Genomic DNA, 24,973 nt, shown 5'->3' on the forward strand with positions numbered 1-24,973 from the left:
TTTGAGTATGTTTCCAGTGAATGGTCATCGAAAATAGCTTGTTGTTCTACTGCTTAAGGAGTACCTTCTTTGTGAGATACGAGGCTGTTAGAAGGGACTCCGCAGTTGTTGAGAATTTTTGAATAACGCGCTTCTAGCAGACGAAATATGGCTGGTGAATACTTGAGTTTTCTAGAAACTACAAGATACTCACCGAAAATGAAACAACGCAGTCTTAAAGAAAGAGTCTAAAGAAACTCGGTGAAAGCGTACAATCTGGTTACTTAATGACAATGCTAGACTACATTGCCATGCTTAGTTACGCACTAGACTAAGCAAATGAATATTTAAGGTTGATTTTGAGTCGCTTATTCTGCTGATCTTAGTACGAGTGATTACGGTGCTTTTTGGACCCTGAAAAGGGTAACTAGTAAGCCAGCATATCCCACTATCAATTTACCTCAAGAAGCCATAGATTAAGAACTTAAATATAAGAACGCGCAAGGTAGGTATATGGCTGGCTAGAAGTTACCAGAAGCGCTGAGGCAGGTGTGCAAAAAATAAAACGGAGTATTTCTAATGCACATTAAACAATCATCAATCTAGTTCAACTATTTCAAAATTATTCGATTTCAAAGTCCGCCGGAGTCATAACAGGTCTAATTTGCTGCCGAATACAATAAACTCTGTTTTAATTATGGCTAAAGCAGCTGCTTCTACTCAAATAGTTAAAATATATATGTGATAAAAGTTTATTTTAATAACAACAACAGTTTCATTCAGATTGAACAACGGGTCTTTTTTATCGGAGCGAAGTTGCCATTCTCACCTGACTTTTATAGTTAGAGCATTTTTATTGTATATTAGCTTGGCCGTCTATTTAGGGATTAATCCTTAGAAAAAGAACATTATTGACGTGTTACTCTTAGCAACTAGGAAAGCAAACTATATGATAAGGCGTATCTACTTATAAAATTCACCACACATGAAGTATTATTTAGTTTTTTTTTTATTACTATAGCAAAAACTTTGTTGCATTTCTAGGCAAGATCCTTATATGTCACCTGAAATATAGGCAGCACAACGGTATTGTGTTTGTAGGTAGAATAGCAATGTCTGCCACGTAGCGCAGGAATTTAAGATTGAGACTAAATGTTAGCTGCTTCGTTTTGCATTTTTCGCTGATGAAAGAGCAGGTGTTTACTACTTTAGTACAGAGTTATGTAATGACAAGCCGCCCGTCCATACCAAAAAAGTTTCGCTTTGTAGCGAAACAGCTTTTGTATGTATGCAACTGAACCAAAAACGTATAGAAAACTGATGCTTATTTAATTGAACCCAGTTCGTTTAACTATTATGAAGGGCATTTTTTTAAATTGCTTTCAGTCATCTTTAAAAACGTGAGATTCCGTATACAAAGCAAACTCTCATTTTAAACGCATAGCCATGTGTATACATGTATAGCTTCTTAGATCAACTTGGATTGATAACTTAGCAAAGATATTTTAGAGCTTTAAGTTAGTATAGGAAATTCAGTGCACTTCCTAACTGCGGATTCGGTGTTATTGTTAACGGCAATATCGGTCAAATCATTTCATCGATTGTACTTCGAATTCCGTCTTTTGTGTTTGAATTGCTGCCGCCTTGCGTTGCAGCGCCCCCTAGGGTGTTTATTTACAAACAGTCTCCTCCTTACCCAGTTAGGCTGTCCTGGGATTCAGAAGAAACACATGTTTTAACACATGTTTTGTTATGTTACCTTTTAGCAAGGCTTCCTTATTAGCTGTCAAGTTTATAAACAGTTACGAATTTTCTAAGGTACCCTGTTGTTCCTACTGAGGCTGACAAACATGTGAGAATATAGCACGACGGTCCAGATTGGTTGCCCTTTTGTAAAGTTGAGAATTTTCGGTGCGAAGGGAAATATGAGGAAATGCGGATCTTATGTTTGATTTACTCCAGTCACAAGGATTTGAGGTGCCTTTTTTCTCCGGATCTGTCCTGTAAACCTGCCGGTGAGACCAGCAAACAATGGCAGTTATCATTTTGATAACAAGGGCGGGCTGATCTTCTAATGATGCTGTGCTCATAGTTATGCAGAAGATGCACCAAAACAGAACGCCGAACGAGAATATCCTTCTGGTATATCAAACATCTTCCGGTGTTCAGATGTCACCTGCAAGTACTATTTGCCTGTTCGCTTTTGTACTTAGGTTGAGCAAGGTTTAAGAAGATTCAAAGCTCACTTAAGTAAACCGAAGTTGAGGCTCTATGCGTTTTTTATTTTTTGACTGCGAGGTATTTCTTCTCCCGTTTAGGCCTTAGATCTATTACACATATGCTATGCAAATATATTAATCAAAAACTTTATGATAGGCGGTGTGATGGTCTGTAAGTACCCTGATGAGCATCAAATCAAACGTGTAATATTTGGTTTTTTTACAAAATGCAGCTTATACCTTTTATCTAGCATCATCATCAAGTGCAGCAATTTGTGGAATCGATGAGTGCCCGTTTTTTTTTTATTTCGAAAATATGCAAGATAAGCAAAAAGGAATTAGGTATTTTGTTACTTGATTCGTATAAATTCCAGTCGTTTTCTTAATCTAAACGAAAATGCGCTATTGCCTTCTGTTTGCATTCGATTTTTTTTTTCATATTTGGTGTGGTCTTACGAATCAGAAGGTGTTTGGAATGAGCAATCGCACCATACGAAGGAAAATTGCTCAAATGAACGAATCTGAGGAAGAGCGAAAAATGCGACTCGAGGCCGATGCCCGACGAAAGCGGCTGCGCCGAGCAAGTGAGACGTTGGCTGAGCGTCAGCAGCGTTTAGCAACGGCTGCGGAACGCCAACGCGCACGTCGTGCTAATGAAACTCCAGAAGAACGCATACGTCGGCTTGCTATGGATGCAGACCGTCAAAGAGAGCGTCGAGCCAACGAATCGCCTATGGACAGGCAACGCCGGCTCGCCATGGACGCTGAACGCCAACGGGAGCGTCGTGCAAAAGAGTCCGCCGTCGAGAGGCAACATAGACTAGCGATGGACGCCGAACGGCAGCGCGAGCGTCGAGCAAACGAATCTGTTGCGGAACGTCAGAAAAGGCTTGCTTCCGACTCTGAAAGGCATATGGAACGCCGAGCCAATGAGTCGGTTGAACAACGTCAACAATCACAGCTAGAACATGATCAGCAGCAGCCACAGCAGCAACACCAAAGGGTTCTGGAAGCCCCTGAAAGGACGGAACAATTAATAGAGGTGAGAAAGTCTAGCTTGCCATGAATGGAACGTTGGTTTTTACATGGTGTGTTTCTCAGACACTCAGAAGTGCTTGCATCGCTGAGGAAAAAGATTTCTCGTTTCAGAATGACATAGAAATATGCTAATCTCAATACAAACACCCTTCTGCTCAAAGGATATCGCATTTGTGCTTTTGTTTACTTAGGTCAAAGCAATTTAGAATTGGTAGTATTGAAATGCTATTTTATATTAAAATGACTATTGGTATATCCATACTGATGACGCGTTCAACTCATTTATATACCAATAAAGCCTTTGATAAGTGGAGAAGAATATTATAGAGCACGGCGAATGATAATCGAGTCTTAACAAGACTGCAACTCTATTTGTTACGGGCTGATAAATTTTGTTTGCAAAACAGGTGAAATATAAGGTGGTTGCAATGCAAGATGAATCTGGATGTGAGTTGATTAAAACAACGCCAGATATTTGCAATATGGCCACTACTGGAGTGGCTGGCACGCAGAATTGTGGCGAAACGACCGTGAAGGCAGAGTACGGTCCTGAGTTGCAGTATTTGTACGAAGATTACTCGAAATTATCGGGTTTAAACCGACGATCTGCGCCACTAGCATGGCACCAGTACCATACTATACATGTGAGAGCGTTGCAAGTGCCAATATTATCCACCACCTCAATGGTAAGGCCTGATAACCATATCTTATTTCTATATGTGAATGACTTCAGGATCTAATGGCAATCTTCTTTATTTTCCGGGTAGCATATGTATCTTATTGTCTTTTTATGGTATAGTTATACGGATGTTTGATGAAAATACGTTTTAAAATTGCACAATCTTAATAATTGCGTGTCTACGCCTAAGAAAATATAGTAAAGTAGGAAGCGAAGTAGGAAGTGCAAAATTTAATACTATGTAAATATACCAAGTTTATAACGAATCTACTGGGTCCTTCCTACTTTATAATTACAATTCTTCTGATATTCAAAACTTTTTGATACGACATAATATTAGAAAGAAGACTTAAAGACAGGTCGAATCTTTAATTCATTTGATGACGTATGTTGATCTAATTTTTCTTTTCTAACAGAATATAAGTAATCGTTATAGAAAACTATAAAATCTAACAATTAGGGCATACGAAGCAGACACAATGTGATTCCGTCGTATTCGACAACCGATGAATATTAAAGTAGGCCTATAATATAGCGAAAGGCGAGGAATGTCTTATTGTTTACGACTAAAAATATAAAATTTTACACTTTGTGGTTCAGCCTATTTTTCAATATTTTAATAATAATATAAAGATTAAACTATTATTCTCAAAAGGTAGTCCAGAAATAGAGCTGATTAAGTGTGAGCAAAAGTGATATTACCCAATTATACTTTTAACAGAGAAATATAAATTTTCCGTTCTTGATTTCTTCATAATTTTGTAGAATTCCGGAACGAAGTAACATTTAAATTTGGACAATTTATTTATAACAACGAGTTTGAAAACAAATAGCTAATCAAGAACTTTCAGATAAGTGCTTATTTTGGTCCAAGAATAAGAAAATTGCATCGCGCTTTTTCAGTTGTGATTGGTATTATTTGTCATTTTTTACCTTACAGGCATCTTATATTTGTTATTTAGACCAATTTTTCTTATTTAGTAATAGCTAGGACTTCGCTAAGTTGTATTCAGCTTGCTGTTTTGCGGGGCAATTGGCGCTTCTTAAATTAGCTCAAATTGAGTTTGAGCTCTTAGCGAAATGGGACAACTCTACGGGGAATCAGAAATAGATGTAGCATCTTTTTTGCTCTCAGACGCAGATTGAAGTTAATCATTGGGAAATCGTAAAGTTTTATCACTTCAAAGGTGCGGAACCCTTGATTCCCATAGTAGTGTAGTCTGGATGACTAATGCTCATTTTTTTTCGGTGCATTGCCGCGCTAACCATAACGAACAAGTACGCTTCCACGCTTATTAGATCTTAGCATGGATAAAAATTATTACCAGAAATTAATAATTACGAAAATAAGAAACTTTTTTTAAGGGGAATAGCTGCTGTATAGTTGCTGTGCCGTTTCACAGAAGTGCTGAAAAAGCTCTAACTAAGTCTAAGAACGCCCACCTCGGTTAGACTCCTTGTGGGGAGGCAAGTCCTTGATGCTCTATCTAAAAAAGGGATGATTTTGTAGATTTGTTGACATATAAAAAAAAACAGAGTGCTAAAATTAAGCATAATAAAACATTTATTCTAAATTTAGCGCTAAATTAAGCAAGACCTCCATGTTGACAATAGTACTAACATTAAAAGAATTATGCCATACGGCTCAGCAGTTTTTGTACATGAAATAAGATATTTTTTTCTGAAAACTTTCAGACACCGGAATCTAACACTCATGTAGTTACTGTGGCATCAGCCCCTGCAGTACCATCGATTGAACAGACAGCCTGCACAGAACTCGTTGCTAAAAATCTTCCGACACATATTGTCACCCAGGAGTAACTCAACTCCTAGGAAACACGTCACAAAAACTACTGAATTAGCTGTTTAAAAGATAAGACGTGTATCTAAACGAAGCATTTATTGGACTGTATATATGGAGACACGATATCCAAGTACGAAACGGCGCAACACATACGTGGCATTTTAAGAAGGGACCTATCCTATTCCATAGAATGCGAGGGATTTGAAAAAAAAACAGTTTCTGCTAAAACGATTTCGTCTAAATATTTAATGCAAAATGAGAGTGTATTTTTCGTAGGAAATTCCTTATAGAAGGTAAACGCATTTAACATTCAAGCGAGACGTCTTAAACGCAAACCAACTTTCACTTCCTAAAAAAGTCTACAGTGATATATAAGATAGGTCCCGTCACAAAATACGATGACTCGATCTTGCCGTTCCCTAATGCGATCGATTCACTTAGCTAACTCCAGTGGTTCTCAATGGCAGTTGAACAAATGTGACAACGTCTTAATTAAGCCACATACAAAATTTGCTTTGAATGTATTTGAGGATCTTCTAATTGTTAGCATAGCTCGTTCCACAGGTCCCAGATTCCAGCATTTGAGCCATTCAAAAACCAATTATACACATTAGTTTTGATTTTGGATAAAAATTTCATGTACAATTGGCATAAAAATTTTAGTAATAGAATTGTAGCATAAAACAAAAAAATCCACTGAACATTACGTTATTAATATATTTTATATAAGTAAATTACACTAAAATTGCCTTTTGGTGTGATCTCATTACCGCCGAATCGACCAGAATAGGTATTCGTCATATTTCTAAGCCAGATATTGAAAAATCAAGAGGAGCGGGCCGCACGCATTTGCCGCGCGCGTAAACCAATTCAGAAACAAGATATTCAATGGCTTACACTCTCATCGTGTCAAAACGCGGATTTTTATTCTTCAATATTTTTCCTTTTGATCTCCTAGAAGTAGTTATTATTTGGGATGAAGTGATTGCATGGTTCTGGAATCACTGGGAAAGGAACACTGTGAACTGACAAAATGGGGAATACTGATGAAATTTTCGATGCAGATGGCGTTGTAGTAATAGCGCCACTTCGTGTACAGATAGTTGGCGTACCATATTACGATATCAGCATGGATCATAATGCGTGAAAAGATGATTATAGGCCAAAACGTTTTATTCAAGTTAATCGGTATAGGTTAACAATCTGAAGTGAGAACAGGCCCTATTTCGTAAGCTGAATGTTCAAAGAGCATGTGCGCCAATCGATGCAGATTTGTTTGTCGCCCAAAACCGGTATACTGTAGGAAATTCACCTTGCAGTCTGTAATGTGAAACGATTTTAAAAAAAAAATCAGTTTAAAAGGTTTTATATTCGAATCAATTTTGCAGATATAGCTTTGATAATGTATTCTACAGAAAAAGATAAACCAAAAGCACAGAACAGTATTGTTCCTTCTCATTCTCGTAATGAAGTTCACGAAACGCAATCCGCATGCCTTCTATCATCTCAAGTGCAAGGATATCAACTAAATAGCGACGTTATTAAGAAAATATTCCGAACGGTCTTAACGGCGTTGAGTAGGGTTCGTCCTCACGAACAGGCAATGGACGTGAGTATGGTTTGCTAGACATAATGTTGTGACATGAGCTTGTTATGTAATATCATTTAGTAGTAATATCATAGGTGTGTGTAGTAATATTGAGTAAATGCTTCGGGAGTACAGGATACATCTAGGTTAATAAAAATTTCATGTAGAATTTCGATAACATGTTATTATCATCCTAAATATCAATGACATTTGCATGAAGGTTTAGAATTTCGTGTTCTTAAAGAATGAAGCCAGTATCATAACAATGTACGTGCTCACGCGAAATTTGTTTACAAGTTAAATAGTGTTAAAGGTGAAAGGAATCTCGTATTTTATAAATAGCAGTCGTAAGGTATCTCGTAAAATCGTCTTCTTAGTTGTGACTGCCGAAATCTTGCCACAAGATTGATAGATACATCCTTCTGACATAGCCAAGATGCTGCCACCCTGTAAGCAGTTATTAAAAACAATGATCATCGTCTAGCATCGTTGGCACAGAAATCCGACCTGTATATAAAAAGACTAATCACACATTGAGCAACATCGTTTTAGATACTGAGCTGTATAATACCTTTCTACTAACTGTACTTTTTTGATCAGTTGCGTATTCGACCTATATGCGCTAGATGTGTAGAGAATGATTCAGAGAATGCATCGCTGCGGTGAAATCTAGTAAGCATATATTTTAATGTTTGATTTGCAAAGCATTTAATATGGACCATGTTACTAGATGACACATTCAACTGTCAGCTGGATACTTGAATTGAATGAATAGGGTACATGAAAGACTTTTGAAGCCCCACCAAATCAAAAGATACAGGTCGAAGCTAGAGGGAGTATAATAAGTCAAGTTTCTGCTAACTTTTCGGTACAAGAAATAAGACCAGCATGGAATGGCGTGGTTTTTTATTTGTTTACTTTAAAGAGGTCTATCGGTAGTACGACATGCTTCGGAAACCATGACGTTTCAACTAAAATTTATTATGGTCAGTTCGGCACAACTCCTACGGAAATCGACTTATAGATGTTATAATATCGGACGTTGACCGCTGGTTTTACCTTTTACCAGCATTGTATCTTCAAGTTGATTTCAGATACCGTGTTCTGTTGTATTATTGGCCTCCAAGGAACTTCCAAATTCGTTATACCGTACTCCATATTTTTGATCAACCCATCGCATTTTTAATTTTTCAGAATTGAAGTTTCCTAGAATAGCTATAGATATAACTCAGCTTTTTTCCGCGCGGGGACCAGTCTAAATATTGTAAGTCACGAGTTCAAACTGTGGTTTATGACTTAATTTATATTGTTTCACTCATTTACCAGTTTGATAAAATATTGCTGGCGTTCAAGACAATATATATGCTACAACATGAAGCAAAGGCGTTATACACGCCTTAGCTTCATGTTGGATTGCCAATCGATGCGTGATTGAATTTTGTTGTAAGATCCGTTTCTCGACATCTACTGGATATTTTCAAAAGGGACACGCGCGTTGAATGTGTTTAGAAGATCGGAGTTCCATTAACTATATTGTGATATACATGATCTTGTCATAACCTGTAATAATACTTAAACTCAGTGTTTATTATCAATATGAATAAAGGTGCTTTGTATTCATTAGTTGGCTTTGTTTCTTAAATGTTGTTGATTTCGATCAGCAGACGGACCTTATTAGCTTCTTTATTAGCAATCAATTTCTGTCATGGAACGCATGCCGATTAATCGAACGTAAGTCTGACGAATGTTACCACAGAAGCTATCATTTGAGTTTGTCCGAGAATTATAACCTATTTTGTAGTAAGTTCCATTACTGCAATGTTGGTTGTAATTAGAAGACGCTAGAATAGAACTTTACAGCTACTTGAAAACCCGAAAATAACATGACACGTAGACGAAAAAAAAAAGTTATTAAACAAAAAAAACTAGCATGAAGTTTAAGGCAATTACTTTTAACTACATGACGCGTGTTTTATAATTTTTTGTACATTTTGGTATCGGTATTCGAAATGAGTATGTTTAGTGTAAAGATTCCATTTTTTATTATTTATTTTCTACTTAGTTATAAGCTTTCAAATGACGCCTACAGTTTGAGACCAATAGATATTAATGTATTGTAGGTGTAATCATAACGTGTGCTGTTTAAACCAACCCAGGATCAGATAGCTATGATAATTGCTTAATTCACTTTCTTTTAACTAGGTTCGTGTGCCAGCCCTTAGTGGTGACTTCATTCACTTAATGGTTATGTTCAAAGAGCGGCGAAATCTAATTGATAAGTGCGTGACTCAGACGTAGTAACTCTCATTTATATTGCAGCTCTTATCTGAGAAGACTAAGAAAAACAAGTTCCCAATAATGGCCTACGCATTGAAAAATGCGTAATGCATTGAGGAGGCTCGATGAGTAAATTGCTGAGTCTATTATGCATCAATGCTATTATAGTACGTTGTAAATCATCACTAAAGCGTAATGGCAAAACTATAATTAATTTTCGAACTTGAGTCTCGATATAATGGATAACTTACGCACTTTCTAACGAGTTGTATAGAATTAATGCGCAGATTTTATTTATTTTATTTAGTATTCTTTCCGCTAAAGATAAAATTTTTCGATGTCAGTACTAGCACATTGGGCCACCTTGACGTATAAGCATCAGAAGAACATCCAACTTCTTATTGGCATTGGGCAAAACGAGCATCCTCGGAGTTCCAGTTTTCCCTGTATGATTGTCGAATTAAATTTAAATTAAGGAAACTCTAGCGAGCAACTTTCGGTGTAGTTGTCTGATATGTCATATATAACATAGAAGGTGATTACTTTGTAAACTTCAGAAAAAATTGCATCGTTACTGTCGCAATAGAACTTTACATTGAAAGCGATGCAACTAAAAATTTTTCACCTACAGAAAAAAACATATTTGTAATTTCTTTTTTCACGTAAAAGGACATTCTCTAGAGTAACACCTTTTTTGACGCGTAGAAAACTATCTTGGCATATATGTATAATCATTAGCTATTTCATTAAACATTTCCGGAGTAAAAATTACTGTTTTATTATAACACAATTTTATCAGCAAAGGTTATTTTCAAAAATGCAGTGGTGCACTGTGGACTACATACGAAGCATGTAGACTGTCATATAATTCTAGAACTAATATGTCAGTTGGAACATTTAGCTGAGTTATTTAGATAACCTAGGCCAACAGAATTCATAGTCAAATTAATGAAAAACCTGAACCTACACATCTTGATGAGAAAGGGCATTCGTTTTTGCAAGAACCCGTAGCTAGCAGACGGAATAATCAAAACAGTAATGGCCGCATCCAGTCGCCGTCAGCTGGGGAGCTCAGGGATGGGCAACGGAGGATGGGCTGGTATTGCTGTTTGTTATTGTTGTTTGATAACAGTTGCACCACCCTTCCAGCAGAAACAACTCGTACCGATTGAACAGTAGGGGTGGCTGACTTCGCGCAGTAGTTGAGTAGCGGATAGACCGAAGCTATCGGAGAGCGGCTATCAGTGGAACGTGTTAAATTTTAGTGCGTACCATCGCGTAACACACAGTAATGGCCTCTCCAATGGTGAGTTACCATAAGTGTGATTATATGTTTTTGCGTGCTGACACATCATAAACGAGTCAACGACATGTGGGCAAAAATCGCGCCGGTCTCTATCATCAGGGTATCGTGTGAGAAGGAAAGCTCACTTCGAAGAGGTTTAGGTACAGTGTACTGGTAATGTCGACTCCACAGCGAGTGTCGCTGGTTTTCGCAGCTGTTCGAACCGCGCCATGTGACATGAATAAACCCTTCGCTTTGTCACGTTTTGATATGCTGACTATGTTTATGAACATCGGTCAGAGTGTGGTGTTTTTCGACACTAGGCGAAAAAGTTGTATCTACTGTTTTGTCTTAGAACTTCCTGTCCTCTTAATCTCATTTTCTGATCAAGTGAAAACAGAGCGCTGTTCGTGGGCTATGTGTCAGACCCAAATAGGTTTCTAAATCAGAGATGAGATAGGACAGTCGTTAATTACAGGTTTCACAAAAACTTGAAATTTACGACTGTCCTAAACAGAGCGGTAACCGTACATAGGGGTGACTTCGTTGACACTGACCGGAGTATACGGCATATTCGTTTACTTAAACCTTAATTTTTTAATAATAATCGCAGGACTTTTTTCATCAACAGATTCAACTTTCGAATTGAGAGTTCAAAAAAAAATTCTATGTTTCCATTTATTGCTTTTTAAAGGGATTCATGAGGCCTCAGTATCTAATGGCTCACACTGATGCAGTGTTTAATTTCAAGAGTTACTATATCAAAAATACAATCAGGAATGATACGTGATAATAATTTGATGTGTTGCTGAGATTCAGGTGCTTAGCCAGCAACCGCAGTTTCGCAAGGCCTCGCCTATTTTAAAAAACACCCATGCTTTCCACAAGCATAAATATAGTATAATTTCGTGTGTAGGTTCGTGAACAGAATAATTTTGAAATAAAACTTTAGAAGCATTTGAGGTTTAAATTTGCTAGGTATGCCAGATTTGAACTAATGACGCATGAAGCAATATTTAGCTCTATAGGTATCTGCTATAAAAGCGTAAAAGTGGACACATTTAGGCACATTAAGTAGGTCCCTGGGATGATCCAGCAGTGATATGTTTGCCTGCTAAACGTGGTTATCTAGGCCTGAAACCACATTCAACACATTTTGTTTCGTGCCTCGAAGGCACTGCTCCGCAAGACGTAAAACCTAAAGTAGTTCTTTTGAGACATCAGATACGCCATATTTAGTATAAGCTAGAACTACTGTTCTGTGTTTCCCTGTATAACCGTACCTGTCGATTTCGCAATTTCCTTTAAATTCATGATCTACCATTTCCTTTAGGATATAAACTAACTGTAGAGTTTCTAGTTTTTAGTTTAAGTGATATGGATACATTGACATGCTCATACAAGGAACTAAAATAACACATGAGTTTGTCTGGGGCATACGAAACTACGAGTTATGATTTAATGTCGCAATCCAAAATTAATTCAAGCACAAATTTAGACGTTCTCATCAAATAGCCACGCTGTATATGCGTGACGTATTAGAAAATTAGATTGTTTACTTTAGACTAAACACTTGACAGTAACGAATTCTTTTGTTTAAAACAGCTATCGTAATGGTTGCAGGCCAAATCCTATCTGGCAGTGCCACGCCAGATACTTTACTATGCCACTGTACTAACAGTTTCACCTTATCAAGCCCACAGTTATGTTACGTGTTACACTGAGTTCATAAGTTAAGACATTTTTAGCTGACGCACACCTTATTGCCTAAGTTTACTTCGATCACAGCCGTTCTCCACATTTTCAGCTAGATTGTCAGGTCGAAGTCCTGCTATTTTCTACTCGGCCCTATTAGTTGTTGCTTGCGCAGGTAGCAGCTACATAGTACGTTCATTCGAGGCAGATTCGCCTAATCCTTCGACCAACTGTCAACAACGAAACAAAAGAAAAGTCAGGTTTTGCCTGAACGCCTGAACATTATGCTTTGCTACAAACCAATTGCTATATTTAAGTCAAGCAGAATACGCGACTTACTCTATCTGTGAACTATCTATCTTCCTTCTAGCAGGAGAACACAATTTACTCTGGCCCTTTCGAATGATGCACTTTAATATTTTAGCATCGGCTAACATGACATCAGAGTTCCAGCGCTAGGGACGCGTTGTTCTGCTATGTTCAGCAGGTTTACAACTGCCTATGTTATCCATTAACGGGATCAAAATGATATGACTTATAATGTTAGAAAGGTCTCAGCAGGAAAAATTTTTGAAAACGTCATTTAATAAACAAAGCCTAAGAACATAGCTCGCGCAAGTACTGCAAATCAAGGCAAAAGTCATAACGGCGCCTATGACCAAATTTTTGGATGTATAGTACCAATAAAATTATACCTTACATACCGGTGTAACATCTAAAACAATACTAGAAGATGCTGCAGTCAAACCGAAAACCAAACGAATTACAGTACCGCTTTGAATCAAATTTTGCACCACCCAATATTCTCGTTTTCTTTGAACCGCTTATCTTTAAAGCTATCACTTGAAATCCACAATAACAAATACCCTTAAGTTACATTACAAGAGCTAATGGAAACAGAAAAATTCCGAGATCTTCCTCCCAAGATTTAAAAATTTCGCCAATAATCCATTAAAGTGGAACTTGTATTGGGTTAAACCACTGTATGCAAAAATATTCTCGTGGAACTTCTATTAGGTCTATATTAGGTCTATATTTTCGATTTTATTAATCATCCATGTAGATTTTCCTCAACGTAAGGCCGGAGCTAGTCATATATTATCTATGAATATTGATTGCTGACGTTCACTAGTTAATTTAAATATACCCACAGTTCTCTTCAGTCCAAGAAGCTCCCAGATACGGACCGTACATTACTTGTAATGTTTGGAATCGAAGTTCGAAATGTACAATATATCTCACACAACGTTACGGAGTGGTAACGCTTTGCGTCATTGCGAGCAAGCCGTCACGAATATTTTACGAGAAAGACTTTTGGCAATATGAAAATATATATCGCCTAATCTCGTACTGCTCCCTTTTTCTGTTATACTTTTTCGTTCAGAAATTCTTGCAGTCAGATGCCTCACCTAAGTTCTAGTCCTCAATAGATGTGTTTTTCAGCAGCTTTATTTAAAACACATTGCCACATGCACTCATTTCTTTCATACATTAGAATACGTTTTTTTTACGCTTGACACGTTAGTAAAATAGGTGACTAACTGCGGGCTTGCCCAACTTTAAACTACGAAGTAGTTCTATTAGAAAGAGCAATAGGAACAACGTTAGCCCTCGTACAGTTCGGACTAACAAATTTATTTATTAAAAAACCTCAAGGGAAATACATAGCTGTAAGATTTTTACCTTCTTACAGAGGTTTGGTTAGTCCACATGTAACCCAAAAACCGTAACTATGCAGCAGGTTCATTTGTTAGGCCACGGAGGTGTTTACAACGAGAGCTTTGTTACGTTGTGGCTTCATAGAATAGAATATAAAAAAAAATAGCATTGCTATCTTTATCTTATACATAACGGCTGTGTTAGATACCGTTCTCACGGAAGAGCTAATCAATAACGAATGGAGCTCCCTCTCGAATCAATTTGTTCTCAAGTACCGACCTATGGTGATATCTTGAAGTTATTGTGACGGCTGTGTAATTTTGCTGAGAATGAGTACAGCCGAAGGTACCAGGCTGAGTTCCTTCAACGTTCGGGTCATATCTTCCTCGGTAAATATCTGAAAGTGGAGCAAATAGTTTATTAAAAGGACGTATCGAAACTCATCATTATCCCGTTATCACCAGGTGCTATCGCATTTTCGGTAACGGTAAACACTGTTTACAAACCCGGCGGATATCCATCGAAGAAATTCCTGTAGCATGTTCTATACATAGTCTGAATTAAAACAAACGCAGACGGTCGTCATAGTTAATCACATTCGTACAATTGTAATTTTACAAATAGTATTACTATTGAAGTCGTGTTAAGCCCACCTTCTTTGGAAACGATGTCATTAGCTGGAAGGGTACATCGCCGTCTAAGCGATTCGTCATGATGTAACACCGGACTGCCGCTAGCTGTTCGCAGCTCTTGAACGTCTGAGTTAAGGTCTGACCATTGGTGAGCCTAAAAACGCAAGTGAAAAACGGATTTACCCAGTGCCAATAATTGAAGTTCATTCTACCGAGTGTCACCTAACTACCTACTGGGTTAAGTATTAGATCCACCACTAGCGATTTCTTACGTAATTTAGATGTATATGATGATAATTAAGTTCTGGGATTCCTAAACGGACAAAACACTAATGATTGAGTAGTGTAGGAAAGACCAGATTCCATGCGCAAGGAATGTGTCCCTCAGAAAAACGTCACAATATGAGATTTATAACTAAAACAATATCTTTTCCATTCACCGGATATGTATACGGCATTCATTGTACTCTTTCGCGGGTCCGGTAGTTGCCGCGGGCTTAGGAGTAGCTGGCATAACAGGAATGTTCTGAGCTACTCCCCCGGTCGCGGGCTGTTGTAGTTTTTTACGACGTTCCTCCTTATCCCGCTCAATTTCTTCGAGAATTTTTCTTCGTGCGGCGGCTCCTTCTTGTTTTTCACGTCGCCGAGCCTCAGCTTCTCGTTTTATTTCATCTTCCTGCTCAGAAAGGGCCAATAGACGCCTATAATCAGATGCGGGCATTATATTCAACTTCGGTATATAATCACGACCTGAGCCCTCGAACGTAGTCTGGGTGACGTCAAGCTTCTATAACTGCACAAGTTAGATGGGGTTCCTTTAATCAATCAAAATGTAATTTATATTTTGCATCGAGTTATTGGCTAAGAGCAGTTATTTGACAAAGCACAGCATGAAAGTAACCTCCGTTTTCTTTAGTTGTGCTTTCCACTCACCAACAATACCGACCTTGAACTTCTGCCTGAGTTCGACGATTTCTCGTCCTTGTGCTCTGCGAAGCCGCTCCCTTTCGTGCTCCTCTTGGCGCTCTTTCTCCAGACGAATTAACCGGTTCGCTTTGATTCGAGCCTCCAGAGCGTCTTTTGCAGCTTTCTGTGAGTCTCATATGACGGAATAAATGTGAAACCAGACTGAACTCGACCATCATATGAGCACCCTTATGAGCAAATGACACTTACGACTTTCTCTAAGCCACTGCCACTCTAAGACACTGCCATTGAAGAAAAAGGTACAAACACTAACCTATTACCGTGACGAACGTCTATATTCGGTTTTATGATGATAACAAAGCCTCTAAATCCTCTATATACCTCAAGTAATACGTGTCGGGTCGGCATTGATCTCACTCGAAAGCTGGGATTTGATAGCAGTAGATCTTAAACCTTGAAAAGCATGTCTTGAGACTTACAGCGCCTCAAAGATAGGTTATTGAAAATATTCGCTATATTTTATAATGTTATCATGATAAAGGCACAACTGCTACTTAGGTCCATAAATCAAAATGCGTGGTTGAAAGATACAACCAAAAAATGGTTCTGGTCGATCAACATGAAGAAAGTTGACGAAATTATGACAAAAGTTGAGCCACCGGTACGTTAGCCGCTATAAAATCGCCAGGGAACTGTGCAGCTCACCATCAAACAGTTTTAATAATTTAAGACGGCTATAAGAAGAAACTCGGATGCTTGTGTGCCAAATGAATTGACGCGAAAGAATTTAGTCGATCGTATTTCCATACATAAACTTAAAAACGCAAATAAATCGAGCCTTTTTTAAGATCGTTGATCAAGGGTCATAAAAAAATTGAGCACATAGGTATAGACGAAAAGGATGTGCTCACAAATCATTTATAGAGCTGAACGACTGATACTAAGAAAGATGATGCTATATGTTTGTTGGGACTGAAACAGAGCTAAAGGTCGAGGAAACCCAAAAGGTGCAAAAAGTCGCAGACATCACCCGATCACTTCATCTAGCATGAAGAGATCGGATAATAATTGATCTTTGCTTAAATCTCGAAAATGACGCACTGTTTTTAGCCATGACGAGTCTTTCATCTTCTTCTACAACTAATTGAGAGCTTTTTTGGACTATCACAAATGGTGAATGGACACATGCTCTATATGACACAAAGCCCATTAAAATTTACTCGGATTAGATATTCTTATCAAACGTATTTGCGGCCAGTTCCCGTTTGTATCCCAGGAGCTTTTTAAATCATTATTCACCTCGTATGCTTATGAAATAATACTCACAAGTTCCTCTGGGGTCTTTGGTTTAATCGCCTCCTGAGATTCCGAGAAATTTGTATGTCCACTTTTCGACGCATGCCACACAAGAGCATCCTCATTTGGAAACAGCTTGCCGCAATCGTCACATTTCATAGAACGCGCTAGAAACGTACCCATATGTATCATGTATTTATAGTTAGTTATTGGTGTTCTATGCACTAATAATAATAATTTGATTAAATAATTCTGTATTTCTAATTATCCGTTTTATCCTCGTGTATACTCGAGACCTTATTTAAAAAACAAAATATATTCAAATACTTTTTTTACGTTACATTTACTTGATAGTCCACGGCCTTTTTTTTCAGTCAGTTGAGGAAGTAAACAAACCGGTAAAATAGGTCATGTCACATTTTAACATGGCACTGTCCTAATCGTACCAGTACTACTCGGGATATAAGCCATACGTAAGTGTTCGTAGCTACTTTGCTAAACTTTGCTTACCCTCTTGGCCCTGCACAGTTCGTTGATCCTCGGGAACCGGCCCTTCGTCCGCAGTACTTAACTCTGCTTGTGCTAAAAATTTAATCCAATATATACATAAAAGTCCACCTTATAATACCAGCATACATCCTTTTAAAGAATGTAAAAGTCTAGCCCAGCGCGAACGACCGGACGTCGTAATATTTGCCTAAATAGTACATCAGTCAATGTCTTTTGTAACAACACAATTAAGTTAGAGCAATCTGGAAGCTGTTTCAAAGGTATCGAGAGAAACTAGCTTGAATTCTGACGATTTCGTAAACATGGCATCCCGAAAAACGTGTTTTCGATTTTAACCACGTATTATCTATTGATTTACTTCAGCCATATTTCTACGCAGTGCACAGCAAACCGATGTGGAGCGAAAATGCTCATCAGCTGAAAAATAAAGGTTTTTATTGGCTTACTGATGAGCCCAGTGGCTTCGATGTTCAACTATTAATTCACAAGTAGCCATATACACACCGGGTCCTGCCGACTCCGTCTTCAAGTTACTCGAAGGACCTGGTTGCTGTCTTTTTTCATCTTCATTGTGAGCCAAAATCCATTCCATAGCCTGCTCGAGAGAAGATCCACCCGTTTCCTTCATAGCCATTTCGACCTTAATCGCGTCGAAACCCATCTCCTTCAACTGATCAGCAATCGTCATATTTTACTGAAACAGCGGTTAATTGTGCCCACGTTAAACTCGATAGTACTTCATTAGTACTCTATATAAACCTGACCTAGACACCAAATCGGAACTTCTATGTCATTAGGGTTTAGATTACAAAGCAATCTGATGAATTAGCGGTGGCGTTTCGATGTGAAAGAACAACATACTTAAAGGCAAAACAAATTGCTCTATTGTGAAAGAGTAACAAGATGCAGATAAGAACCTTAATTAAAGATATTCTGATAATTAGTCTGAACATGTGATTAGTCCGTAGCAAACAAACTTCTTACTCTGTAAAAAATATAATAAAATAAGAGAATATTCTAGATTCTTTTACTTCATTAGCAGTCAATACACGTCTACCTCGTATTAACAATCCATCGTAATTATCTGTCAAATGCGCTATAATTCAATGGCATTCGCTTATTCCTTCAATAAACAATGCTACCTATATTAAAAAAAATTAGAAGCAACTAAAGTCTGCATCCACAAACAGGCCCTGCGTACTGCAAAAACTTGATTGTGCCGAATTGAAACATACACTATGCTTCCATAAAGTCGATCGGAAATTAAATTACGACAATAAAATATCTGAAAATCATGCACCTGCTTATTCAGTTTCGTCTCCGATTAGCGTCCTTGCCGATTGCCGGCAAAACTGATCCGTTTGTTTGGTGTTGCGTGCGAGCAGAGGCACAGCATTCAAGGTAAGGCAATTACGACAACTAAACGCAAGATTTCTGTTTGCCGGTCTACAACAAGGAAATAGAGTCCATACACACTACACGGCTGCAAACAACTGCGGCCCGAATGTTTTCATCAGCGTGTCCGTGAATTAAACTAGAGGGTGTGTGGGAAATAGAAGGCGCGTGAGAACGAGGCTGACCGAGCCTTTAATGATACAAAAAATTACTGAGGGTTTTTGTTTTTGGCAAGATTCTTTTAACACAATTCATCGTAAGAATATCAAGTTAGCATCTTCTGAAAACGAACGGCGAAGTCTGACCACTATAATAATAATACAGTATCAGTCTGTTTCGTTATTCTATTTCGAGGTTTTGCTTTTCGCTAGAGTTCAATTGGCGCCGCAGTACTATTTGCTGATAGGGTTAGAAAATGTTGTAGAGCGTTCGCGTCTCAGAAGTACAACGTGGACACGAAACCATATTAGCTCATAATCATCGAGCTTGCATGAGCGCACTTAATTTTGTACAAATAGATAAAAGCTGTAACACTTAGCAAGCTGCCGGTGTAATGAGCCGACGAGAGTGGTAGCTGAAGTACACGTAGGTCCTCATGTATATAAGGTGCGAATTTCGTCTAAATACCACCTGGGAAAAGAAGGCGAATAAATAACAGGCTGAGAGTCTGTGCTAGCTCGTCAAAAATATAGGTAAATCGCAAAACTGCTTTGTTTTTCCAATGTGATATCAGCAAATACGTTGAGCAGTGAGGAACTGGCGGCAAAGTAATGAGAGGGATTGTGAGACGGGCTGCCGCAAAAGCTTTTTCCTTTTTTAAGGAGCCACCACTCCTAATTAAACTTTTGTTCTCCTTTATATTAAACACATAGAGATACACGGTACTACTAATTCATGAACCTGCTTTTTCTTGAAAATTTCCTGCTTAAGTCAGAAGCTTTCGATCTTCAGGAAATTTACCTCAGTTTAAAGGCTAAACTAAAACTTGTAAAAATGAACGTTAATAAATAAACTCGAAGACAAAAGTAGGAGGGTCGTCGGTAGCAGAAGAATAAAAACGAAGAGATCTTTCGGAGAAGGGGCTATTATGTTCCAATTAAATAAGCATGATTATTTAATTCGCAGTGCAATAAAATTACATTCAATGCGTCTTTTTCAGCTACAACCAGACTAAAGAATAACACGAAGACAAAATACGAGGCAGCATCTGTTCGAACATTTTTCTTCACGCACGGGATCATTAAATATGAAAGACAAAAATATTCATTATGACGGAAAACTTACTCGCAATTCGAGCAGCTGTAAGACAGTACTTGTATATATGCTATTTAAACTTGGTATGCGGTCGCTGATGCATACCGATTACTTTTAATCGTACGAATAGGACCACGCACCATATAACATAATTTTGATTGATTAAAAATAAATTGATACAAACCACTGATTCTCATGTAAAACTGAGAGAAAACTGGGAAAAAAAGTCGCTTCTATCGCTCTCACTAAAGCATAAATGAACTTTTCAAAGTAATATTGTAATGAATGTACAGGTGACAAACCGACCTTAAGCGAATTTCATCTAACGCATATAAATAACGATAACGTTTCCGGCACGGTCACAGCTGTTGCTATGCCAACTTCTGCGAGAGGGGGTAAAATACCACATAAATGTAAATGTGTGAGTAATGTGCCCCTTTTGTACCTCACCATCGAAACATCCGTTTTAATCTATCAATTTGGGTTTTTCCGTGCTATATATCGCATATTAACGCTTGTGCTCCTGTACTTATTTGTATGACAGCAGGCACTTGGCTCCTTGTTTGACGGGGCTAGCAACTTCCCTAATGATATTGTTTGTGAATCGAACGATAACTTTGGGGTAAAGTTTACAGATCACAACAAAGTATGCGAGATATCGCGTTTGATTTCCGAAATCATGCACGAAATTTCTAAGGGTAGCTTAATTTTGCATAATTTTAGCACGCTAGATAAATGTGTGACAGTTTTCTATACATAGGCTGTCGTTCGAAAAATAGTGTGAAGTTCTGACGGTAATGTATATCCTCGTAAGTGCCGTAAGAATCTTTTAATTTGCGGAATAATTAGTTTAATTTAGTATCAGAATGTAATTTTTAAACCACAAATGTACGGATGTAGAAGCTTGATTCAAACCGTTGGCAAGGCTCGAAAACCTTCGTTAGCACGTATTACCACAGCTGCAAACATAAACCAGAGATATGTACTTTCCTTTATGCTCATTTCAAATAAAATGAAGGAACGAAGAGTTAGGATTGGGTGGGCCAACTGCCATTTCACTTTTCTCTTTCAGTTTGTGTACAGATGAAAATTCGACTATCAAGGGGTAAGCAGAGCAGGGTTTGCGGTTTACGATGGTCGAAAGCTATAGTATAGAACAGCATTTGTTTTTTTGTACACACCTACTATCGAAATACAAAAAGATACTTTCTTTGCAAATGTCCCGCAACGTATAGACAACACGTCTCGTTGACGGAACTAACATTAAGGCAATTGATCGAAAAGTTCGAGGAGATTGGGGTTAAAGAGACGACAAACTAGACGAACAAGGCACAGGATCGCTACAATACGGAACAATATACGTAGTGATCCAACGGCCTCAATGCGACATCGTGTCCAACAACTTGCCCTATCCGGGACAACTCTGCGATGCACTTTGAAGCAAGAGTTGCATCCTTATCCTCTGTGCAGATTAGTGATTAAAAATTTCACGAAACGGGTCGAATGATGCAAGCGACCCCTGGAAGCTTGTTTAACAGACATTAGCCCCCTAGGCTCCAGTTCCATTCCAGAATCACTGGAATAAGACGCAAGCTTCGGCTTGGTCTTCATTAAGCTTTCTAAATTAAGCTTTCTAATGTGCTCAACAATGCAAAACGGGGTATATCATTCTTTTTCTGCAAGCTACTGGTAGAGCTTGTCATCGGGCTAGATGCGTATTTTGGTTTCTCAACAGCTGGTTAGCCCAACAGCTAGGACGGTGTGGGACGAATTTTTCTGCTAATTAAGGAAAAGGGGCTACAAAAATCAATGTTTAGGGCGTTTACAACACCGAGTATAACGAATCCATATAATACCGCTAAATCATTCTATTGTTTCATCTATAGGCATAAGTACGTGTTGCGTTTTTGTATTTTAGGCGACCACACCAGAACCGCCATACGGCATTCAGGAGGTCCCGTTTCCGGAGGAGGTGGAATCGGTCATGAATGATGTACGCTTTGGTGTTGAGGAAATTTCACTGTCGAAAAAGTTCGCGGTCACGCCAATCAGCGCGCATCTGAACATTATCACAAAGGAAGATCGCACACTATTCGTGCTCATGTCACCCCAGGGATTCCGTATTATAGGTGAGTTTATTAGTTGAGTCGTCCCGGCATACAATCTATAGCACTCTAGTTGCTTCCCCAGGCTTATTTCAGGTTTTTGTCATATTATTATGGATATCTGACAGTTTTTTTTGTTGGAATTTATTCACTAGAAGTTACTTACATTTGGATTTTAACATCTCTCTATTGGTGAAATGTTTGTTACCGTGGTGATGACAAAAGCCTCGTTTTTCTATTGCGTGTGTCAGACCAAATATCACTAATTTATTAGAACTTGGACCAAATATTCCAAGTGAATAAAATTTCATTAAAAAAATAGTCTTTTCTACTTGATAGAGACCTACCACTAGCGATGCTTGGAAGGTACCATTATCAAAACATCGGACAAGCCAGCACCATTTGAACGTTTCCCCGTGGATGACTCTCGAGTGCTAAGAATCCTTTCTAGCTTCTGGCTCTTGATTCTTAGCGCACTGTCAAGGGAGAAGCCATGGTATGCGAGCACGCGACCTCATAGCTGCATGTGTTCCAGCGTTGGCAATATCATAACGAATTTTTCATTAACTAACATTTTTCAATATTCTTGTCATTATCAGGTGATGCTCGCGACACATCAAATATTGAAAATGGTGCTGTTTACGAAACAATTCAGGCACTGCTTGATCATGAAAGTCCGGAGTATCGAAGACGCTTTTCCGAAGCTCTGGCGGAAAGGCTCAAAGCTATAGCCGATGAAGAACACTCGTAGATAACTAAAGCATAGCCATATGCTTGTGGCCGTAAAAAAAACAGAAACGTGAAAAACATTAGGACTTCGAAGATCTCTAACCTTACCAAATAACGTTTTTGGTAAAATGCTCTTTATGCGTGATATATATATATATATATATATATATATATATATATATATATGATGCGTACGCTATGCAGACTACGTTATGTGAAATGAAAAGTGCCATGTTTGCGTATGTGATGCCTATCAAATAAATAGATTTCGAGAAGAATTTCTCTCGTAAGGAGGACCACAATAGTAACACAGCAACACGCTAAAGGGGTATACGTGCACATCATAACGGGTACTTTCGCATTTGCCAACGTACTATAATGAGCCCCGTACTGAGTGCCGTACATGGGGGAACCATTGATGCTAGGAGAATTCTAATGATGTTGTACATTACCATTTCTATTGTCAGCAGATGCCACAAAAAGCTTACCAAATAACACGTGAATCAAAGCTAGTCATTGTTTGAAGAAGTTCGCGAGAGGACAGTGAACGCAATGATAACTGGCAATAGGGTGACGTTGTATCACTAAAGTTCTCCCACTATTGGCAGTTCCGTGCGTGCTACTATAGTAAGATTTATTAAAATCATTATTTATCAAATGCTTGATTATCGTAAGGGTATTTCAGGTTTACGATGTTGAATTATATATACATATATATTACAAAAATGCTATAAGAGTCTAGTCATCGTATAGTAAAGTTTAGGACACTGAGAAGATGCTTTGGCAAGAATAAGAGCCCACAGCACTACAGTAACAAACAAAGAGTAATAGTAAATACAAATAAGTTATATAGTAACCGTTTGCAGTACTGATGAGGGATTCACCAGGTTGTTTACAATAGCAGATATGAACGAATCAGAGAAACAGTTGCCGTAACGAGTACTACGACATATTTTGTGGTACTGCTCCGATCATTAAAATATAAGATAGAACCAGACGTGTGGAGCCCAAATCTAAATAAAGCTGAAGGTCATAAAGTGATAAAACCCAAAACGATAGGCACTCAAATTTAATCACGGAATCAAAATATAAGGAAAGCGAACGGATATAAAACAACGCAGCAAAACAAGGCAAGAAATACGCAACAAAGTTTACTGGAATCCATATACATCTCGCCTCCTTTTCTGATGTAACCAATTTTTTACTAGAAAACCAAGATCAACTTGCTGAATGGGTAAGTAACATCGGAAATGAAATAAACCTGAAGGAATAAAAACTAACCTTTAATGAGAACCTGTGCATAATTTAACTTTATTTCAAACAATAGTAACTTTGAAAGCAACGACATTATATAAGCATCGTCATCGTATTTGTAGATCTGTGTGTCATTACATATATTCTGTTTATATAATGATAGAATCTCATGGTTGATGGTATATCGCGATAATAAATGTTCAGGCTGAAAGCATGCAATAGCCATCTGGTTTAAATAAAAGTAAATGCATAGTGGAACACTTCTGCGTTCGATCAGATAATAATAGAGCCACTTCAGTAGGGAATAATAAGTTGTGATAAAATTCATGAGTGCACTGCACGCGATTCCTGGAAGAGCACATAAATAAGGTAAGAGGGTAATGTTGTCAGGCATTCTAGACCTGTGCAGGGATTTTTGCAAAAATTGTCGCATGTAAGTCGCCACCGATATGCGGCGCCATTTATAAATGAAATCTGTTAATGTCGTTTCATTAAAAGAAAATCAACATGTCCTTAGATGTGGTACAGTCGCATCGACGTTAGCAAAAATTATGACGCGTCGTTGAGATTCTGCGGAGCATGGTATACTTCTTCAATAAAGAACTATGCTATTTGATTAGATTTAAATGTAAAATATATAGTGATTCG

At 38.1% G+C, this 24,973-nt stretch overlaps 3 protein-coding genes across 10 annotated transcripts; 2 read left to right on the forward strand and 1 right to left on the reverse strand.

Annotated features, from left to right (window-relative positions):
* Positions 1-1,021: 1,021 nt before the first annotated feature.
* Positions 1,022-6,420, forward strand: LOC111268130 (uncharacterized). Of its 4 annotated transcripts, none has more exons than XM_022846884.2 (4): positions 1,022-2,157; positions 2,662-3,240; positions 3,644-3,922; positions 5,611-6,420. In XM_022846884.2, the coding sequence occupies exons 1-4, from the start codon at positions 2,074-2,076 to the stop codon at positions 5,734-5,736; spliced, it is 1,068 nt and encodes a 355-aa protein (XP_022702619.1). In that variant the 5' UTR covers positions 1,022-2,073; the 3' UTR covers positions 5,737-6,420. The 4 variants fall into 4 exon arrangements, with proteins under 4 accessions (XP_022702619.1, XP_022702620.1, XP_022702623.1 ...); XM_022846885.2 differs by having other exon boundaries at positions 2,665-3,240; XM_022846888.2 differs by having other exon boundaries at positions 1,022-1,994.
* On the reverse strand, positions 5,801-19,190 carry LOC111268131 (UBX domain-containing protein 1). 3 transcript variants are annotated; one of them, XM_022846891.2, is made up of 9 exons: positions 18,889-19,190; positions 18,093-18,282; positions 17,589-17,660; positions 17,109-17,245; positions 15,802-15,945; positions 15,296-15,531; positions 14,877-15,009; positions 14,503-14,620; positions 5,801-7,039 (listed from the first exon to the last, which is right to left on the reverse strand). In XM_022846891.2, the coding sequence occupies exons 2-8, from the start codon at positions 18,274-18,276 to the stop codon at positions 14,522-14,524; spliced, it is 1,005 nt and encodes a 334-aa protein (XP_022702626.1). In that variant the 5' UTR covers positions 18,277-18,282; positions 18,889-19,190; the 3' UTR covers positions 5,801-7,039; positions 14,503-14,521. The 3 variants fall into 3 exon arrangements, with proteins under 3 accessions (XP_022702626.1, XP_022702627.1, XP_022702625.1); XM_022846892.2 differs by lacking the exon at positions 5,801-7,039 and adding an exon at positions 9,906-10,028; XM_022846890.2 differs by lacking the exon at positions 5,801-7,039 and adding an exon at positions 11,530-12,794 and having other exon boundaries at positions 18,889-19,189.
* LOC111268132 (GSK3B-interacting protein) lies at positions 10,050-24,364 on the forward strand. 3 transcript variants are annotated; one of them, XM_022846895.2, is made up of 3 exons: positions 10,050-10,890; positions 22,156-22,366; positions 22,942-24,364. In XM_022846895.2, exons 1-3 carry the CDS (start codon positions 10,876-10,878, stop codon positions 23,091-23,093), a joined length of 378 nt encoding a protein of 125 aa, XP_022702630.1. In that variant the 5' UTR covers positions 10,050-10,875; the 3' UTR covers positions 23,094-24,364. The 3 variants fall into 3 exon arrangements, with proteins under 3 accessions (XP_022702630.1, XP_022702629.1, XP_022702631.1); XM_022846894.2 differs by lacking the exon at positions 10,050-10,890 and adding an exon at positions 20,553-20,658; XM_022846896.2 differs by lacking the exon at positions 10,050-10,890 and adding an exon at positions 20,808-21,046.
* The last annotated feature ends 609 nt before the right edge of the window (positions 24,365-24,973 follow it).

The sequence above is a fragment of the Varroa jacobsoni genome, unplaced genomic scaffold (assembly GCF_002532875.2).
Source record: "Varroa jacobsoni isolate VJ856 unplaced genomic scaffold, vjacob_1.0 scaffold_1259, whole genome shotgun sequence".
NCBI lineage: Eukaryota > Metazoa > Arthropoda > Arachnida > Mesostigmata > Varroidae > Varroa > Varroa jacobsoni.

Bases quoted from the DNA above. Each gene is read 5' to 3' on its own strand.
- LOC111268130 (XM_022846884.2), top strand. From the start codon at position 2,074: ATGCAGAAGATGCACCAAAACAGAACGCCGAACGAGAATATCCTTCTG. The intron at 3,241-3,643 runs GTGAGAAAGTCT...TTTGCAAAACAG, and splicing joins GGACGGAACAATTAATAGAG to GTGAAATATAAGGTGGTTGC. The intron at 3,923-5,610 runs GTAAGGCCTGAT...GAAAACTTTCAG, and splicing joins TATTATCCACCACCTCAATG to ACACCGGAATCTAACACTCA.
- LOC111268131 (XM_022846891.2), bottom strand. From the start codon at position 18,276: ATGACGATTGCTGATCAGTTGAAGGAGATGGGTTTCGACGCGATTAAG. The intron at 15,532-15,801 runs GTCGGTATTGTT...CTTTCTGAGCAG, and splicing joins AACTCAGGCAGAAGTTCAAG to GAAGATGAAATAAAACGAGA. The intron at 15,010-15,295 runs GTGAATGGAAAA...TTGCGTTTTTAG, and splicing joins GAATGCCGTATACATATCCG to GCTCACCAATGGTCAGACCT.
- LOC111268132 (XM_022846894.2), top strand. From the start codon at position 20,611: ATGCCAACTTCTGCGAGAGGGGGTAAAATACCACATAAATGTAAATGT. The intron at 20,659-22,155 runs GTGAGTAATGTG...TTTGTATTTTAG, and splicing joins TACCACATAAATGTAAATGT to GCGACCACACCAGAACCGCC. The intron at 22,367-22,941 runs GTGAGTTTATTA...TGTCATTATCAG, and splicing joins CCAGGGATTCCGTATTATAG to GTGATGCTCGCGACACATCA.